Source organism: Desmodus rotundus, chromosome 5 (genome assembly GCF_022682495.2).
Source record: "Desmodus rotundus isolate HL8 chromosome 5, HLdesRot8A.1, whole genome shotgun sequence".
NCBI lineage: Eukaryota > Metazoa > Chordata > Mammalia > Chiroptera > Phyllostomidae > Desmodus > Desmodus rotundus.
Window position 1 is genome coordinate 103567114 of NC_071391.1, and position 15657 is coordinate 103582770.

Genomic DNA, 15657 nt, shown 5'->3' on the forward strand with positions numbered 1-15657 from the left:
TGTATTCTCACTAAATTCACTCATTCGATCTAATAGTCTTTTTATAGACTCTAGGATTTTCTATATTCACAATCAGATCACATGTGCACAGTTTACTTTTTCCTTGTCAATATTTATGACTTCTTTCCTTTCCTTGCCGTGTTGGGCTGTCTAAAACCTCCACCACAATACTGAATGGCAGTGGTAAGAGCAGACAGCCTTCTCTTTCTGATTTTAGAGGAAAGTCACTTAGTATTTCACCGTTAAGTGTGAATACTCACTGCAGGATCTTGTGGGTGCCCTTTCTTACCCTGAGGAAGTTTGCTTCTTCTGGTTGGCTAAACGTTTTTATCACAGATGCTGAATTTTGACTAAAGTTTTCCCTCTTTTGTCTCATTTATGTAGTTGCTATGATTGGTCCAAATTTGGCTATTGGAAGCTCTTTTATGTTGACTCCCATATCTTCTTTTTTCTTTTAATCCTTTTTGCTCAACTGCTAAATCTGTTTATTTTTCCCATCTCAAACCATGAATAAACTTCCTTAGCTGTGGACAAGACTGCTCCATAATCTTAATATTTATAAGACTATTATTTTTACCTATCTTCTTTTATTACTGATATGTCAGAAAACACCTAGCTAGTGCATGGGGGTTTGTTAACACTTTTAAATTGCTATGCTGTTTCCTATTGCTATGCTCACACCTGAGTTGAGCCACCAATTTCTTATAGGAAACTCAAGGCTGGTCCCTGTTTTTCCACAAATAGTGCAGTGACCAGACAGCCTGGATAGTCTCATGTAGTATCAATTAAGAAAATTCTGGTAACACACCATGGTTCATTATTAGTCTGGCAAAAGATGGTCACATAGATACTGTATAAGCTGGACTATGAAGGAGATCACACACAGGTATGGAAGGTAACACCTTGCAGAGCAGTCATTTCCAGGGCGGAGGTGTCAAATGCCTGGCCTGTGTGTCCCCCTGACACTTCTCACTCCTTGTGCATGGCAGACATCAGTGAGTGATCACAGTTCTTTCTCCCACTGAGCTCACTCCTCTATCCTTTTGAAGTGCTCATTCTTTTTTTAGCACTTCCTTAATTTATGACCACAGAAGATGCTCCAGGGTCATCCGTTCTTCCTTCTTCCAGCCCAGCTCAAGAATTTCTGGTTCTTTTTATTGGAAAATGATGTTTAGAGCCAGAGGTCTGGGTGCTGGATGTGCTGGCTACTACTGGAGGGTCATTGTTCTAGTCCCTCTCAGAGGACATGGCTGGGCAATGTATGTGCCTATCCGTATATATAGTAAAATTTTAAAAAATCGGTTTACACTGATATGTGTGACCCCAGTCCAGCAGCACAGGATTCACTCCAGCATTTTTCCCTTCTGTATTTGTAACTTCTTTCTGAGGATCTCCATGGTGGGTCAAACAGTGTCAGCCAGGTTGATGGAGTCTCAGATACGGCACTAGCCTGACAACTGTGTTGGGGGAGGGTTCATAGAAGGGACAATGGCTTCTGCTCACCTTGATGCCAGACACTTCAGTTTCTCCCTGTATACCACTGGTGCCTTTCAAGCTGCTACCCTGGCGCTGAAGCTCAGAGGAAATGAGTCTGAGTAAGTGAGTCCATGTGTAGGTTCTTTAAGAGGAACTGCTTGGGGCTCCAGAAGTGTCTTCCACTGACTCAATCCCCACGGGTTTATGCAGCTAGAAGTTGTGGGGACTTATCTTCCTGGCACTGGAACCCTGGGCTGGGGGACCTGGTGTGGGGCTGGGACTCCTTGCTCCTGAAATATCCCTCCTGAATTTTTATCCACCACACATGGGGAGGGACCAGCCCATTCTGCATCTTCGCCCCTCTTACTAGTTTGAATGGATGTGGTTTCTTGAATTCCATAGTTGTCAGACTTCCACTCAACTCGATTTCTGATGGTTCTGAGTTGATGGCTGTTCTATGTTTTAGTTGTCGTGAGAAGAGGTGAGCCACGTCTGCCTACGCCACCATCTCGACTGGAAATCTTCATTTTCACTTTCATTCAGTTCAAAATATTTTAAAGTTTTCCTTGAGTCATCCACTTTGACTGCTTTGGTTATTTAGAAGTCATAGTTCAAGAGCATCCTTTACATGATTTCCATCCTTTTAAATGCATGGCCCAGTACACGCACATGCGCAGAGGCACACATTGAGAGGAATGTGTACTCTGTTGCAGCTGGGAGGATTGTTCCGTAAGTGTCTATCGGGTTAAGTTGACTGATGGCGCTCCGTACTGATTTTCTGTGTACTTTATTCTGTCAGTGACCGAAAGAAGCGGGTCGGCATTTCCAAAAATAATGATTTATTTGTCTCTTTTTTGAATTTTTTAGATGCACAGTACATGTAGGATTGTTATGACTTCATGAAGAGTCGACTCTTTTATTATCATGTAATTTTTTTCTAAATCCCTGAAACTATTCCTTGCCCTAAGCCTATTTTGCTGTATTAATATAGGCACTCCAGGTTTCTCTTGTTTAGTGTTTTCATAGTGCATCTTTCTTCACACTTTTATTTTAACCTTCCTATATTTTTAAGTGGTTTTCTTGTAAAACAACCTATAGTTGAGTCTTTGCTTCTTAAATTTAATTTGAAAATTTCTAACTTTAAATGGTGTGTTTAGACCAATTGCATGTGAAGTGATCATTGACATTTTTGGATTAAAATCCATATTGTTAGCTGATTTTTAAATTCCCCACTTTTTTTTTACCTGCCTGCTCTTGTGTTATTGAACATTTTTTATTATTCCATTTTATCTCTTTTATTGATTTATTATTCATTATTTTAAAAATATTTTAATGGTTGACCCAAGATTTACAGTGTAAATCTTAGTGAATTGGAGATTACTTTTAAGTAATATTATACCGCTTTCATCAGGAACAACTATAAAGGACTCATAGACAAAACCAAAGGGGGTAGAATCAGGGGAGGGAGGTGGCTGGGATGGGGGGTGGTAAATGCAGACAACTGTACTTGAACAACAATAAAACAATTAAAAATAAATAAGTAATATTATATGCTTTTGATATGGTGTAAGTATCTTAAACACTGTATTCCCAATTCCTTCCCATCTTCTTTTATTCTATTATTATTTTCATATAATTTACTTTTAATGTGCTACAAGCACACAGTACATTGCTACACTTTTTGTTTTACACAGTATCTAAGGAAAGTAGAATTTAATTTAACCTTCATTTATTTCATTTCCAACACTGTTAATTTCTTTGTGTATATCCAAGTTTCTAACTGATACCATATTGTTCTGCCTGAAGAACTTTTAACGTTTTTTTTTGTACAATAGGTCTGGTAGTGATAAACTCTCCCCATGTTTTGTTTTATGAGAAATTCTTTATTTCTCCATTTTTGGGGGAAAGACATGCCAATAGATACAGAATTCTGGGTTGATAGTTTATTTTTCTTGGTGCACATTAAAGATGTCATTCTATTGCCTTCCTGATTTTTTGATTCTCATGAGAGAACAGCCACCACTTTTCTGGCTGTTTCCTTAATAATTATATATTCCTACTGTAGCTGCTTTTAAGATTTTCTTTGGTTTGCAGATTTGATTATACTGGCCTAGGTGTGGTTTTATGGTTTTGTGTGTTTGTGTCTTTGTTGAGCCTCTGGGATGTGTGGGTTGAAGTTTTTAATCAAATATGGAAACATTTTTGCCATTATTTCTTTAAATGTTTTTTTCTTGCCCCATTCTTTCTTTCCTTTCCTTCTGGGCTTCTAATTATACAGATGTTAAACTACTTTGTATTGCCCTGCATGTCACTGAACTGATTTTTTTCCCCTATCCTTTTTCTCTCTGCTTCAATTGAAATAATGTTCATGGATCCAGCGTCACATTCTCTGCTCCTTTCTTATGCAGTGTCCCATCTACCGAATAAGAAGTGCCTGACCCCTCTGGAATTCAGTCCATCAAGGCTTCCTGCAATGTTTTTACACTATTTACAAATCCATGACACAAAAAGTTCCTAGACCACAATAGCAACAGGCGACTATGTGGTCTACATTTCTATATGTTACACTTGCATCTTTATGTGGAACATAAAGTGTCACGTGTATCGATGTTTCCTTTTCCTTCCTCTCCAGTTTTATGTTTTAGCTTGATTTAAACTTAATATAACTTATTTTTAAAGTGGTGTATTGCCACTCCTAATAAATATTAAAGTTTCTCTTGATTTTTAGGGAGACACTCCCCAAATGCCAACATCAGAGAAATGGAGGTCACAGTTGTAGCTTTCGGTTTCAAGGGGAGAAACAAGGAGTAATTGATGGAAATTGGTTGACAAAGCCTGGAGCCCCGATGTGGAGCCGTGCACGGGGCAGGCAGCACCGACAGGACAGGTCAGGGCTGTGCCCTCATCCAGCTCAGTCTCACCGACCTGGACCTTTCTGATTTTCTTGACTTTCATCTACCTCCCTGTGCCCTCCGTGGTCCCCGTGTCCCCGTCACAGCTCTGTTGTTCCTTCACTTTCCTTTCTTTCCCTCTGTCCCCTGATCGTGGCTGGGGGTGGGCCACTGAAAATCTGGCTAGAGGAGTTCCCGGGAAGAAGTGTCGCAGTAGGGGGAAAGGTTGTCCAAGTCCTAAAACAAGCCCAGGGAGAAGCTGGCGTTTCCTGCAACATCTTCCGGCTTTTTTGTTTCTCTCTAGTTCACTGACCCTGTTCCCTGTCCTTCAATTTATGGCGAAATAGTTTAATGAAGTTGGTTGTTACATGACAAAATTTATGCTAGTACTTCTCCCCTGTCACACACTCCACTTTTCTGAAACTAAGGGTGTGAGCTGTGATAGTAGTTCCTGCCTCCCGCCCTGTTTCTGTTTGTTAAAGCCAGCAGTCCTACCTGCTAGGTCCTGGACGTACAGAGGTGCTGGAGTCTGATGGGGGCCCTGCTGTGTGGAGCTTGCCGTGTCTTGTCTGGGTTTTATGGGAGCAGGTCAGCAAGTAGACTGTGTTCTCTGTCCCCTTGCTCCCCCATTGCCTCCATAGGCCTGGGGACGGGTCGACCTGTTTGTCTCTTCATGAGCCCCCCATCCCCACCCTGCACCACTCACATTCTCTTGCCCTGAACAAACCTGTTGGGTCCAGGAGCAGATGGGACCTGTCTTCCCACTGGCTGCTCTGCTGCTGGGCAGGGCTGACTTGCTGAGAAGAGGGCTGACTTGGTGGGGCCTCTGAGCGAGGTGACAGCTTTCTGAGGAACCGACCAGGGCTATACTTCTGCCCACCCTCTGCAGAGCTGGCAGAGCTGGCCCTTCCTCCCTCCCTATCCCCTCTTGGGCATTAGGCACCTTTTCAGGCGCTATGGACCAGGTAGCCAACAGAACGGTTGCAGTCCCTCCTGGGTGGCCTGTGTGGCCTGATGGGACTCTCATCTCCTGCTTTTGGCCATGGGTGCTTATCCTGGAGTCCCTTATTAACCTTCTCCCATGGAAGCTGGGCATCCACCGCCTGCTTCCCACTGCTGAGAGCTGGTCGTGCCCTGGGGGTTTCCTTGCTCAGTGCCACACCCATGGCGATAGACACGGGGTGGTACTCAGTACGCATACTGTGACGCCCGGCTGATGCCCTCTGGGTTCTCACCCACTGACTGGCACAGTGAGTCGTCCTGTGGTCGTAACAGGTACTCAGAGAACTTAGTCTTTGTAGTTACCTCCTAAGCTTTCTACCAGTGACCACATTCCGGTGGTTTTCCCTCCTACACTGAAACCTGCCGCCCCAATCCTCTCATCTGGCTTCTCATAGCCCCCTCTCTCAGCTCTTGTCAGATTTGTTCACCTACCTGAAATGGAACCTGAACCTGAATTCCCACTTGCCTGCTGGGACCCTCTGGTGGCCTTCCAGTGTCTTTTGTACTGGATAAAACTCAAGCCCCCTCCTGTGGCCTTGGAGCACCTCCCCTGCCCAGCCCTTGCTAACCTCTACCCCATGTCTCATTTCTTCTGTCTCCCACCATGGGCTCTGAGTTCAGGCTCCTCCTTGCCTTGGCCTTTCTTAACGCACCTCCCATCGTGCTTCCATCATTTACTTCTCATGTCCTTGCTTTCGTTCACCTGGTAGTTCACAGTCATCTTTTGAGATTACAGTTCAGGTTGCCATGTCCTCCAAGACACCTTCCCTGAGCCCCTCCTGGAATAAGGAGCCTTTTATAAGCTTCTTGAAACAGCAACCTGGGTCCAACTGATCACCTACCCATTCCTCTTGGTTTGTGGTTGTAAGTTCCTTGAGCCTAGAAATTGTGGTCCTTACTTTGACATCTCTTCATCTAGGAGTGCTTGGCTCTCTGCATGTGGGGATTCCAACGGAATGAAATTACCTTGTGCAATTACATTACACTTGGACCTTTGCTTTTAAACATTCCGATGATCTCTGAAGCAGCAGTTACACATTGTGAAGGAGGCCAAGATCTGGTCAGCTGAGGTCATTAGCAGAATCACCCAGCGGGATTTGCTACAAAATGAATTTCCCAGCTTAGAAAATGACTAACAACTTTTAAAGATTGTCAATATTTGTGGTGTGCCAGCCAAAAGGAGTGTTCTGGGTCTGCCTCTTCTCTTATTGATTCCAGGCCAAATGGCCAACTCAGCACCTAGGCTGGGTTCCTGGCCGGGAGGGGCCACAGCGCCATTGTGCTGCTGTCTTTCAACTGCATCCAGTCATTCTCTAGGGCAATTTCTTTGTACCCGCCACCTGTAAGGGCAAAATTAAGGTAACAGCGCACGTTTTCAGTTGCTTTACTGTGTTCCAGGCACTGTCCTAAGATCTTATGTGTAGTAACTAATTTAATGCCTCATTTTGATTCAACAAGTTTCTCTCTTTGCTTTTAACTGATGTTTTTATGTCACCTAGAACCATTCCTGGAACAACATGAGATCTCAAAAATACTTCTTGAATGAATGGGTGGTGGAATGGTACTTTATAGCTTGCATGTACTCATCCAAGTCTTGTCCTTGTGAAAAATGGAGTTGAGGATAATTAAACTCCTTAGATATCCCTCTCCAAATGAACTCTACTGCTAGTGCACGGAACTGTGGTTTTAACATAATATTGCTATCTTATTATGCCAAAAAGTCTTACTTGCTCTTCTTATGTAAAACAGGTTTTGTAGTTGAATCCTGCTCTCTTGCTGACTTAATGGTCTTAGAGATACTATATCTGCATTTCCCATGAAACTTGCCTTGATGTGGCACCTCCTTCAGTCCTCCAGCTGACACCTTGATACCTTTCCACCCTGGCTTCCGGTCTCCACTCCTCCTACCAGTCTGAATGAATGCTTCTTTTTTAACATTCATCAAGGATGTCATCAAGGATGAGTGTTCCTTGGTTGTCAGACTTCCATACAGTTTGATTTCCTGTCAGTTCTGGTTGTTTTTTGTTTTTAAATTTGTTGTTGTTCTTCTTTTGGTTGTGGGAGGAGGCACAGTGTATCTACCTATGCCTCCATCTTGGCCAGAATCAGATCCCTATTTCCTAATTGATCTTCTGGGCCACTCTGAGTTTCTTATATCAGTCTTTCTTTCTCTATTCCTCTCTCTCTCTCTACTTATTTTTTATTGTATTTTTCCATTAACATTTTGTCCCTTTATATCACCCTACCCTCTGCAATCACCACACTGTTGTTCATATCCACGAGTCCTTTTTCCTTTTTGCTCAATACCTCCACCCCTTTGCTCTCATCCTGCTCTCCATCTATGAGTCTGTCCTCATTTTCCTTATTAGTTCGATTTGTTCATTAGATTCAACACGTGAGTGAAATCATATGGTATTTGTCTTTCTCTGACTGGCTTATTTCACTTAGCAGTGTCCATCCATATTGTCTCAAAGGGTAAAACTTTCTTCTTTCTTTATGGCTTATAGCATTCCACTGTGTAAATGTCCCATAGTTGTTTTATCCACTCATCTACTGATGGACACTTGGGCTGTTTCCATATCTTGGCAGTTGTAAGTAATGCTGCAGTGAACATAGGGGTGCTTATGTCCTTTCGAATTAGTGGTTTTGGTTCTTTTGGATATAGTCCCAGAAGTGGGATAACTGGTTCAAAAGGCAGATCCATTTTTAATTTATTGAGGTGTCTCCATACTGCTTTCCACAGTGGCTGCACCAGTGTGCATTCCCACCAACAGTGCACAAGGGTTCCCCTTTCTCCACATCCTCTCCAGCACTTGTTTTTTGATTTATTGATGATGGCCATTCTGACAGGTGTGAGATGACATCTCATTGTGGTTTTAATTTGCATCTCTCTGATGATGAGTGATGTTGAGCATCTTTTCATATGTCTACTGGCCAGCTGCATGTCCTCTTTGGAGAAGTGTCTATTCAGGTCCTTTGCCCACTTTTTTATTGGGTTGTTTGTTTTTTTGATGTTGAGTTTTGTAAGTTCTTTATAAATTTTGGATATTAACCCCATATCAGATGTATCAGCAAATATGTTCTCTCATTCTGTGGGTTGTCTTTTTATTTTGTTGATGATTCCTTTGCTGTGCAAAAACTTTTTAGTTTGATGTAGTCCCACTTGTTTATTTTTTCTTTTGTTTCCCTTGCTTGGGGAGATATTACCATGAGCAAAGTCTGAGATTTTGCTGCCTGTTTTCTTCTATTATTTTCATGGTTTCAGGTCTAACATTTAAATCTTTGATATATTTTTAATTTATTCTTGTGTATGGTGTGAGAAAGTGGTCTAGTTTCATTATTCTGCACATTATCTGTCCAATTTTCTCTACACCATTTATTGAAAAAACTTTCTTTAGCTCATTGTATGTTTGCTTCCTCTGTCAAATATTAATTGACTATAAAGGTGTGGGTTTATTTCTGGGCTCTCTGTTCTGTCCCATTTATCTATATCTCTGTTTTTATGCCAGTACCAGTTGTTTTCATTACTATAGCCTCATAGTGTAGTTTGATATTAGATATCATGATTTATCCAACTTTGTTCTTCTTTCTCAGGATCGCTGTTGCTATGTGGGGCCTTTTGTGGTTCCATATAAATTTTTGGAATATTTGTTGTAGTTCTGTGAAATACATCATTGGAATCTTGATAGGAATTGCTTTGACTTTATAGATTGCTTTGGGTATATGGACATTATAATGATGTTAATTCTTCCTGTCCATGAACACCGTATGTGCTTCCATTTATTTGTATCTCTTTCAGTTTCTTTCTTCAGTGTCTTATAACTTTCTGAGAACAGGTCTTTTGCATCCTTGCTTAGGTTTATTCCTTGGTATTTTATCATTTCTGTAGCAATTGTGAACAGGATTGTTTTCTTAGTTTCTCTTTCTGTTAGTTTGATATTGGCATAAAAATGCAACTGATTTCTGGATATTAATTTTGTATCCTGGTACTTTACCAAATTCATTTATCAGTGATAGTAGTTACTTGGTGGAATCTTTGCTGTTCTTTATTTACAGTATTGTGTCATCTGCAAATAAAGACAGTTTTACTTCTTCCTTTCCAATCTGGATGCCTTTTGTTTCTTTTTCTTGTCTGGTTGCTGTGGCTAGGACTGCCGGCACTATGTTGAATAAGAGTAGTGGAAGAGGACACCTCTGTCTTGTTCTTGATCTTAAAGGGAACACTTGTAGTTTTTGCCCATTGAGTATGATACTGGCCATGGGTTTGTCATATTTGGCCTTTATTATGTTTTGGTATGTTCCTTCTATTCCCACTTTGCTGAGAGTTTTTATCATAAATGGGTGTTGGGTTTTATCAATTCTTTTTCTACATCTATTGATATGATCATATGGTTTTAACCTTCATTTTGTTTATGTGGTGAATCACATTTATTGATTTGCAAATGTTGTACCAATCTTGCATTCCTGGAATAAATCCTACTTGATCATGGTACATGATCTTTTTGATGCATTGCTGTATTAGGTTTTCCAATATTTTCTTAAGGGTTTTGGCATCTATGTTTTTCAGTTATATTGGCCTGTAATTTTCTTTCTTTGTAGCCTATTTGGTTTTGGAATTAGGATAACGCTGGCCTTGTCAAATAAGTTTGGGAGCCTTACCTCCTCTTAAACTTTATGAAATAATTTGAGAAGGAGATGTGTTAGTTCTTCCTAGAATTTGGGTAAAATTCACCTGCAAAGCATCTGGTCCAGGGTTTTTGTTTGTTGGAAATTTTTTGATTACTGCTTCAATTTCACTAGGTGTAATCTGTCTATTCAGATTTTCTGATTCTTCATGATTTCATTTTGGAAGATTGTATGTGTCTAGGAATTTATCCATTTCATCAAGGTTGTCCAGTTTGTTGGCATATAGATGTTCATAATATTGTCTTATAATCCTTTGTATTTCTTTGGTATCAGTTGTTATTTCTCCTTTTTCATTTATGATTTTATTTATTTGGGTCCTTTCTCTTTTTTTTATTGATGAGCCTGTTTAAAAGTTTGTTAATTTTCTTTATCTTTTCAAAGAACCAGCTCTTGGATTCAGCGATCTTTTGTATCATTTTTTTAGACTCTATTTTGTTTATTTCTGCTCTGATCTTTATTATTTCCTTCTTTCTACTCCCTTTTGGCTTTGTTTGTTGTTCTTTTTCAAGTTCCTTTAAGTGTGAATTTAGATTCTTTATTTGAGCTTTTTCTTGCTTTTTGAGATAGCCCTGTAATGCTATGAATTTCCCTCTTAGAATTGCTTTCACTGTGTCCCACAGATTTTGGATTGTTGTGTCCTCATTTTCATTTGTTTCAACGTACCTTTGATTTCTTCCTTGATTTCATTGTTTACCATTCCTTGTTTAATAACATGTTATTTAGCTTCCATGTCTTTGAGTGTTTTTCAGTGTTCTTCTTGTGATTGATTTCTAGTTTGATAGCATTGTGGTCAGAGAAGATTCTTGGTATGATTTCAACCTTCTTAAATTCATTGAGATTTGTTTTGTGTCCTAACATGTGGTTTATCCTAGAAAACATTCCGTGTTCACTTGAAAAGTATGCGTATTCTGCTGCTTTGGGGAGAAATATTCTGAAGATATCAATTACATCCATTTGATCTAAAATGTTGTTTAAGGCCGCTGTCTCCTTGTTGATTTTCTGCCTGGAAGATCTATCCACTGAAGTCAATGTAGTGTTAAAATCCCTGACTATGACTATTTCTGTCCATCTCTCCCTCTAAGTCCATCAAGATTTGCTTTACATATTTAGGTGCTCCTATGTTGCATGCATAAATGTTTACAAGGGTCATATTCTCTTGTTGTCTTGTTCCCTTTATCATTATGTAGGGTCCTTCTTTGTCTCTTACTATAGCCTTGGTTTTAAAGCCTATTTTGTCAGATATAAGTACTGCTACCCCAGCTTTTTTTCCCTCTCCATTTGCATGAAATATCTTTTTCCATCCTTTTACCTTTAGTCTGTGTATATCTTTCAATCTGAGATGTGTCTCTTGGAGGCAGCATATATATGGGTCTTGTTTTATTTTATTTTTTTAAAGATTTTATTTATTTTTAGACAGAGGAGAGGGGAAAGAGAGAGGGAGAGAAAGATCAATATGTGGTTGCCTCTCATGAACCCCCTACCAGAGACCTGGCCTGCAACCCAGGTATGTGCCCTGACTGGGAATCAAACTGCCGATTCTTTGGTTCACAGGCCAGCACTCAATCCACTTAGCCACACCAGCCAGGATGGGTCTTGTTTTCTTATCCATTCAGCTACCCTATGTATTTTGGTTGGAGCATTTAAGTCGTTTACATTTAAGATGATTATTGATAGATACATATGTAGTGCCATTTTATTGTTAAAGTATTTTTCTCTGTTTTATTTCTTCTTCTTTCTCTTTCTTCCCTCCTCCTCCTCCTCCTGCTCCCCCTCCTCCCCCTCCCCCTCCTCCTCTTTCTTTCTTTCTTTATTTCTTTCTTTCTTTCTTTCTTTCTTTCTTTCTTTCTTTCTTTCTTTCTTTCTTTCTTTCTTTCTTTCTTTTTCTTCTTCTTCCTTTTCTCCTTCTTCTTGCAAGTCCTTTAACATTGATTGGTTTGGTGGTAACAAACTCCTTTAGCTCTTTCTTGTCTGGGAAGCTCCCTATTTCTCCTTCAATTTTAAAGGTGAGCCTTGCTGGGTAAAGTAGCCTTGGTTGTAAGTCCTTGCTTTTCATCACCTTGAATATTTCATGCTACTCCCTTCTGGCCTGAAATGTTCCTGTTGAGAAGTCAGATGACAGTCTAATTGGTGCTCCCTTGTATGTAACTACTTGCTTTTCTCTTGTGGCTTTTAGGATTCTCTCCTTTTTTAAGCCTTGCCATTTTAATTATGATGTGTCTTGGTGTAGGCCTCTGTAGGTTCAACTTGTTTGGGATTCATTGGAACCCTGCTGTTTCACAGTTGGATGTTATCTGGTTTGCTTTCTGGCTCTGGTGCTATAGGCTGGGGAGCCAAGCTTGGGGTTTAGACCCCACACTTCTCAGGGGGAGCCCCCCCAGCTGCCAAAATATCCCTATGGAACATCAGCTGCTGCCCAGGGGAGCCCAGCCAGCCTTTTGTATCTCCTCCACACTCCCTACAAGTCTTGTTGTGGTGAAGTGGTTTCTTCTGTCTGCCTGTGGTTATAAGACTTCTTTGCAGCTAGTGTTCAGTTGGTTATTCAGGATGATTTCTCTACAATTTAGTTGTAATTCCAGATTGGTAATGGGAGGTTAGTGCAGCTTCCACTTACTCCTCTGTTGTCTTCGGTCCTCACAAATATGTCTTTATTAAACTTTTTTTTCTTAAACATAAATTTGCTGAGTATAGAATTTTAGATTTCTTTTTTTTAGTACTGTGGTTTCACTGTCTTCTTGCTTTCATTTTCCTGTTATAAATGTGCCATAATCCTTATCTCTGTTCTTTTATATGCAACATTTCTTTTTTCCTCTGGCTGTGAGTCTTGCGTTATTCCAGGCCAGCTGGTAGGAAAGGCACAGTTTTCAGCCCTGTGTGAGCACCAGCTACTGTTCCTTCTTATCCTTTTAGGTGATTAATTCCTCATACACATGCAGTAACCAGTGCTCAGCTGAATACTCAAAGGGAGCCCACTGCAGATCTCCAAGCTCTCTCTCTCTGTCCACTTCTCTTCTGTTCAGTCCTCTGTTCTGTGAATGCTAAATGCTTTGGTCTCTCTGGATGCTCTACTCCGACCCTTCAAATCAGGGAGTTTGCTATGCTCTGCCTCAGTTCCTCCTCCTGAGGCACAGCATGGAGACCCTCTCAGGCAGTAAATGGGGCAGAGGGTTCATTTAGTTTATTTCCTCTCTCTCAGAGAGTACTGTCCTTCAAGACCTGACGTCCAGCATCTTACAAACTGTTTAGTGCAATATACAAACTACACACACACAGTCTAGTATCCATCTTCTTTTTGTTTTAGACAGAAGGGCACATCTGCTGCCAGTTCTCCCTGGTCAGAAGCAGAAGTCTGTAGGAATCTTAGAACCTCCCAGTATGCAGTGTACCCCTCATATCACCTGGCCCTTAGAACAGGGAACTCACAAACACTTAACAAGGACTCTTAATCAGCAGTCATTAAGGCAATGAAGTATTTGCATGAACACGAATTATGAAAGTTCCAACCAGTATTGTTCATTTGATAATCTGATTTTAGGGGGAAAATCTTTTTGTATAAAATCTCATTTGTCCCAGGCTGTACCCACAAAAAGTAACAGACTATGCTGAAAAGATACAGATGGTTGAAAAGTCTGAGCTTGGAAACAAAAGTGGTAAAAGACAAAAAAAATGTAATTTAATTCTACAATTTCACTTCTATGTGTACTCTGCATTTATCTACTTCACTGCTAAGAATGTTCTTTAAGCAACTAAATGTCACTCTTGCAACATTCAGCCTGTCACCCAGAGAAAGCAGCCATTGCCAAGGCTCCTGTAGGAACAGCTAACCTCAGACTTCCCTGTGATTTCCTGATACAGAGTGATAATGTTATTAAAATCCACCACCAAGTGCTAGGAAACCACTGAAATGGGGGGAGAAAGTATCACGGAATCCAAAGGTTTCCACAGAAGAGTTTAAGAGCAACGATGTGGAAGCATGGACCCCAGCCCGGACCATATGCCGGGCTCCTGTGCCTTGACTGTCCTCCTCCATGGCCAGCCGGGACGAACTGATCATTCTTTGTGAGTGTCAATGCTTAGGCGACATTTAAAGGCCCTATCTCTTTCCCATTTCCAAACACATAATCTTAAGTCCCAAAGGGCCAAATTAGTAACATTCCAGTGCAAACCGAACTATCGGAGATTTGGGTCTCAGCAGAAGCCACCCCACAGGCCGAAATAGAAAAGGTATCCTCTTAAACCCCAGCTTCTTTCCATCGCCATGGATACTCTTTGCTGACCTGCAGCTCTCAACGATATAGAGCAAGCCCCTTCTGTCTGATCACTGAGCCTGGGATGTGCTTTGAAAACAGCAGGCTGCAACACACTACAGGTCATGAAATCAGTTTCAGGCATCATGACTAGCTTTTCTTAAAATGATATAAAATGAAAAGAAAATACTAGAGAACAGCTCAACGGTGAAGCAAACACTGACTGCTTCATGAAATTTCTCTTTGATTTCGTGTAGGTGTTCGTGTATACAGGATAATAATGAAAAGTGTATCTTTTACTACAGGTCACAGTTGAGAGTCCAATGTGGTCCAGCAACTATTAAAATTCCATGTTCAACCCTTGGTGGGAGTAGGGGTGGGTATAGCCTTTGTTGAGAATACAAATATTGCTTAAATACTTGCAATAATAAATTCAAAATGTATTAAAGACTTAAATATTAGACCTGAAACCATGAAAATGATAGAAGAAAATATAGGCAGCAAAATCTCAGACATTGCCTGTAGCAATATTTTATCAGACATATCTCCTGAGGCAAGAAAAACTAAAGAAAAAATAAACAGGTGGGACTCCATCAAACTTCAGATTTTTTGCACAGCAAAGGAATCATCAACAAAATAAAAACACAACCAAGGACTACCAGCCAAGATGGAGGAGTAGGTAGATATACTTTTTCTCCTCACACAACCAAAAGAAGGACAACAACAAATTAAAAAAAAAAAATCAAGAACCAAGATGGCGGCATAGGTAGATACACTGCGCCTCCTCACACAACCAGAACTGACAGAAAATCCAACGGCAAGGAAGTCCGACATCAAGGAGATAAAAAAGAAACATACATCCAGACCGGTAGGAGGGGCAGAGATGGGCAGCCAGGGCAGAGAGGACTCGCGTGGCCGTGGCGGGACCGAGACTGGCGGAGTGTGGGACAAATGGGCAGGCAGTCTGACCACTAGCAGACCCTGCTGCCCCACTTTCGTGCACAGATAAACCAAGAGGGCTGGACTCCAGTGGTGGAGAACGGGGCAGGCAGAGCGGCGGGTAGCACCCCTCAGCCCCACACTCGCGCACAGATAAAGTGGGACTATCGGTGGGGAGCAAAGCAGACCACGTAACCCAGGGCTCCAGCGTGGGGAAATAAAGCCTCAAACCTCTGATTGAAAACACCTGTGGGGGTTGGGGAAGCAGCAGGAGAGACTCCCAGCCTCACAGGAGAGGTCGTTGGAGAGACCCACAGGGGCCTAGAGTGTGTACAAGCCTACCCACTTGGGAACCAGCACCAGAGGGGCCCAATTTGATTGTGGGTAGCAGAGGGAGTGGCTGAAATCTGGTGGAGAGT

General features: G+C 41.2%; 1 protein-coding gene across 1 annotated transcript in view; it reads left to right on the forward strand.

Annotated features, from left to right (window-relative positions):
- The window catches only part of ACOXL (acyl-CoA oxidase like), a 270737-nt gene that overhangs the window by 103925 nt on the left and 151155 nt on the right, over positions 1-15657 (forward strand). The window contains 1 exon segment of the mRNA XM_053924460.1: positions 4850-4955. Coding sequence (XP_053780435.1) covers positions 4850-4955 — 106 coding nt within the window.